At 44.3% G+C, this 5,282-nt stretch overlaps 1 protein-coding gene across 1 annotated transcript; it reads right to left on the bottom strand.

The window, feature by feature from the left end:
• Positions 1–1,708: 1,708 nt before the first annotated feature.
• LOC137156620 (olfactory receptor 14C36-like) lies at positions 1,709–2,623 on the bottom strand. Its single transcript, XM_067553496.1, has one exon. The coding sequence runs from the start codon at positions 2,621–2,623 to the stop codon at positions 1,709–1,711; it is 915 nt and encodes a 304-aa protein (XP_067409597.1).
• Between the last annotated feature and the right edge of the window lie 2,659 nt (positions 2,624–5,282).

Below are 5,282 nucleotides of genomic sequence, written 5' to 3'. Positions count from 1 at the left end.
GGAATTGGGGGGCAGTGAGAGGAGGGGTGATTATTGGGAGTGGATAAATGGGTGGGTTGGATACACTAGAAAGGAGGATGTGAGGGTGAAGAACAGGAAAATAGGGCAAGGCAGGGGTGCCTGACAACCCCACATTCCTTTCCCATGTGTGTGCCAATATCTGGAGACCAGCCCATCTTCGTGTTGGGATTCCCTTCAAGACCGTTTCCAGCTGGCTTATCCAGACACCTTGTCCAGTTCTGGGCGAACACTGCCTCCAGTTCTCTGGGACCCAAAAAACTCAGCTCAGCTCCAGATTTCATCACTCACAATCCTTTATTTGGCACACAGCAACACCACACCGGGATTATCAGACTCTAACACAGGGGCAATGCAGGGTATATTGCAGCTCCAGAGTTACACAGAAATCCTCTCCCTTCATATAGATGTATATATCTCAATGCATTTACTATACACTACATCACATATTTTTGGCTTGCTCTGTAGGAACCAATCCCTGTGCTGCCTGTTCTGTCCGTACATTATCCTCACTTGATGTTATCCTTACCTCATGTCCACGTTCCTAATTTATCTAGTCGATTGCTGTTCTTGTTCATAGTAAATGGTTGCCTGGGTGTTCTCCCGCTTATCTTAGCTGGCTCAGACGTTTTGTCTTCTTAGCCTACTGACCTATCTTATTTAGCACCAATTTTCTGTTTTTAACTTAGTGATCTGTTTACCTTGCTAATTCTATCTTTCAAAAAATGAGGCCTCCCTCCAATAGTTAATTACTCATGTCAGACCAAGCCTCAGTTGACTCAGCTCCACTTCGGGACCCCACACCGCTCAGAGCGATTGTTTCAGGCTCTACTGATCGCCCTGAAGTGTTCTCACTCAGCTGAGACTAGCTCATTGAGATGAATAGGCCACTTCACTGAGCCTCCTATGCTGCAGATGGTTGGGTCCAGCTTTGTACTGCACCTACCACGAGTATCTGAGGGTGGGAGTGGATGTGAGGGGAAACCCAGACTGTCCAAGCAGTGCCCAGTATACAGCTCATTTCCAGAAAATTGTGGAGGTTCTTAAAAGAGAATTTTGGTCCACTAACCATCCATACCCATTGCTATCTACAATTGTCACGGTGGCCACTACCTCCTACGAATAGCTTCTCTTTTGGTTAAAAAACCTAGGAAAATAAACAGCAAAAATCTTTGTTAAGTTGGTCCAGTGACAGTTCATGAACCTCCAGAACAAAACTCAAGCTTCTGAAAACCAGGACTTACAGAATTAAGTTTAAAACACCCTTAACTCTGCCCACTTTGAGCAATGCCTCACAACATTCACATTGTGCCTTTTCACTTTCATGGAGGGAGGCATACTGTACTTGCTCTTTGCTCAAACACAGCCTACTCCCCCCGCAGAATACCACACTTGGAACATTTAACAACCGCTTCATACCCTTTTACAGCCTCTTCCCACACAATTTTTTCTACATATATTTATGATAGACATATAGATTATTACGTAATTTGCATTTGTGTAAACCTAGAGTAGCTTCTTTGACTTCAGTGAACTCAGTTTGCATATATTACCAGTGTAAGCCCAGTATTTTACATAAAGAGAGAGCACATCAAATCTCCACGGAAACAATAACTCCATCGGTTGATTATATCTGTATAGAAATAATGAATAAAGCCATAGTCTTGGGAGAAATCTGGAAATTTTATGGTCACCCTATCAGTTTTCTCAGAGCACCTTTGATCTCCTTGTTTCTCATGCTGTAGATGATGGGATTCATCACTGGAGGCACCACGGAATAGAAAACAGCCATCACGAGATCCAGCCCTGACATTGAGATGGAGGTGGGCTTCACGTAGGCAAAGACGCCAAGAGAAATAAACAAGGAGACAACAATGAGGTGAGGGAGGCAGGTGGAGACGGCTTTATGCCGGTCCCGCTCAGTGGGGATTCTCAGCACCGTAGTGAAGATCTGAACATACGACACAATTATCAGTAAAAAGCAGCTTAAAAACAAGCACGAATTGAAAACAATAACCCCAACTTCACCAAGGTATGAGTCAGAGCAGGCAAGCTTGAGGAGCTGTGGGATTTCACAGAAGAACTGATCCACTGTGTTATTTCCACAGAAGGTTAACGCAAATGTGTTCCCGGTGTGCAGGGCAGAATGGAGAACACCGCTGATCCAAGCACCGGCGGCCATCTGGACACAAACTCTTCCGTTCATCACCCTCTCATAGTGCAGTGGTTGGCAGATGGCGATGTATCGGTCATACGCCATGATGGTGAGGAAAGCAAAGTCTGCTTCAGTGAAGAAAATGAAGAGAAAGACTTGGGCAACACATCCAGTATAAGAAATCATCCTGGTGTTCAATAGGGAATTGACCATAGACTTGGGGACAGTGACGGAGATGGAGCCAAGGTCTAGGATGGACAAATTCATCAGGAAGAAGTACATGGGGGTGTGAAGGTGGTGGCTGAGGGCTACAGTAGTGATAACAAGGAGATTCCCTGCCAGGGCAACTAAGAAAATCCCTAGAAACACCACAAAGTGCAAAAGCTGCAGCTCCCGCATGTCAGAGAATCCCAAGAGAAGGAACTCGTTCTCGGTGGTTCGGTTGGTCATATCCCTCCTCAGTACATAGTGCGCCATCTGTGGAGGGGAGGACAAGGGCAGTAGCCAGAATCAGAATCCCCTCTGACAATTAAATTCCTGAGCAGGCACATTGTAAATTGGAATAGTTCCCTTAAAGTCAATGGACGGTGTCGGATCCACTGTCCTACAATCTCGTCCAAGGTGTGGCTTGATAGAAAGCAGGGTAAAAACGGACCAAATTACAATGCAAACCCAACAGTTGTAGCTAGGATGATTGTACTGTTGCGACAATCGAGAACTGTGTTATGAGAAGATGTCTACACTAGATTTATAGACATTGGGATCACTGGGATCATCTAAGCTGACTTCTGTATTAGACATGCCATAGAACTTCCCCGGAATAATTCCTAGAGTGGATCTTCAAGAAAAATCATCCAATCTTGATTTTCAAATGGTCATTGAAGGAGAATCCACCACAACCTTTGATCATTTTTTCCGGTGCTTAATTACTCTCACGGTTAAAAATGTATACCTTATTTCATTCTGAATTTGTCCTGCCATATCATATTATATCTTCCTCTGCTAGACTGAAGAGTCCTTTGTTAAAATGTGTTTCCCAGGTAGGTAATTATACACTTTTGTCATGTCACATCTTAACCTGCTCTTTCTTAAGCTAAATAGATTGAGCTCCTGGAGTCGATTACTGGAAGCATGTGTTCTAATCTATTAACCATTTTGGGGCTCTTTTGTGAACTCTCTCCAGTTAATCAACATCCTTCTTGAATTGCAAGTACCAGAACTGGACATAGTGTTCCATAAATACACAGAAAAAAAAAGCCTCTCTGCTCGTATTCAGGATTCCCCCATTTATGCATCTCAAGATCTTAAACATTAACACTTTTGGCCACAGCATCACACAGTTCATGTTCAACTGATTATCCATCACCACCCACAAATCTTTTTCAGAGTCCCTGCTATCTCAGGAGAGAGTCTCCTGTCCTGTAAGTGTGGTCTATATTCTTTGTTCCCGAATGTATGTATTCACATTTAGCTGTATTAAAATACATACTGTTTGTTTGCACCCAGTTCAGCAAGTAATCTAGATGGCTCTGAATCAGTGACCTGTCCTCTTCATTCATCACCACTCCCCCAACTTTTGTGTCATCTGCAAACTTCTGAACTTATGATTTTATGTTTTCCTCCAGCTCATTGACAGAAATGTAAAATAGCTGAGACTTGCCATGAAAAATTGCTTTATGTCCAACCCAGCTGCGGGGGGAAGTGTCAGATGAAATTGTTCAGAATTCAGCACCTTTTTAGCTGAAAATGTTCTTTTCTCATTTGCCCCCCAAAAAACAGAAAACAAACACTGGGGATTTTGGAGCTAATATAAAGTCAAAATTTTCTGCTAAAAAAAGAAATTCTGACAGGCTGTAGATATTTGATTGAATTGAGAGAAAAAGTTCCAGTGGAAATTCATATTTCTGTTCTTTACTGTGCTTTGTATATTAATACAGTAAATATTTAATTGAAAGAACAAACTTACTGTGTTAGTCTTTGTGAATTTTTCCCAGTTTGTGATGCATTTGATCCTTCCTTCAGCACTACGAATTATTGGTCATCACTATCTATCTATCTATCTACATTTGTATTATTCAGCAGCTGTTTCCATGTCCCTTTGCTGGATTTCCTGAGTTGCTGGGTCCTTTTGCAGCTCCTAGCAGGCAACAATCCCCTCTACAGATGGGCACTACCTGGGACCAAGGATGGAAAGCCTCTCCCAGCTGAAGAGCTGATCCTGGCTTGTGCAGGTAACAGACGGTCACAGACGAGGATACACCTGTTCGAGGGCTAAAGAGCTGAATCTGCTCTCCAGGACTGTGAGTCCAGCTCTGATCTCACCTCCGGAGCAAGTTACTCTGACAGTCTGCCCTAGATGACGCTAACCCCACAGAGGGGAAACAGCCCCTGTCCTGATCTCACACGATGGTAGCATTCCTGGAAGGACGCTTGGTTTAAAAAAGACCAGGGCGGAGACCCAAAGGGTGTCCCAAGGTGTTTGCAGAATAAGGCATGTATTTATAGCACAGACAGACATGTGATCGACAATAGCTAAAAGTCTAGTGCAAACAGAAGCTCAGCTGGCCTGGAATAAACTGTTCCTTCTACGACGTCTATTATCACCTCTGGGAGATCAGAGATGTTTTTCTCCTCTGTTGCATCAACAGCTCTTGGGATGCAGCCACCAGAGGAACCCACAGCTCAGGCTCCCCAGTTCAACTACAACTTCTGGAAGCTGGTCGCTAAGGCTTACGCCCAGAGGCAGACACACAGGCAGCCGGGGAAACATTACTGCAGAAACCTAGGTGTGGAGTGAGTTTAGGCACATACAGGATTTGGCAGCAGCTGAGCGGGAGTTTTTGGAATCTCAGTGGGGCCTGATTCTGGGATGTAGGCACCACAAGTAGCAGCGAAGGCCCTTTGTCAATCTTCCCCACCCCCTGTTCTCAGTAAACTTAATGGGAACTGGGCATCCCAGTTTCCTAAGCCAGCTTTGAAAATCCCAGTCTCTGTGACTTAAAAAGCAGTGTTGGCAAGCTCAGTGTCAATACACCCTCTCTCCATGCCAGAGGCGGTCTCTGTCTCTCTATTCTGCCCGTCAGCATGGTGACTATTCCACCTCATCCGT

The sequence above is a fragment of the Emydura macquarii genome, unplaced genomic scaffold, assembly GCF_026122565.2.
Source record: "Emydura macquarii macquarii isolate MOO-44397 ecotype Brisbane River unplaced genomic scaffold, CSIRO-AGI_Emac_v2 contig_1454, whole genome shotgun sequence".
NCBI lineage: Eukaryota > Metazoa > Chordata > Testudines > Chelidae > Emydura > Emydura macquarii.
This window is presented reverse-complemented; position numbering and strand designations above follow the sequence as displayed.

Excerpts from the sequence above, each read along its gene's own strand:
- LOC137156620 (XM_067553496.1), bottom strand. The coding sequence starts at position 2,623 with ATGACCAACCGAACCACCGAGAACGAGTTCCTTCTCTTGGGATTCTCT.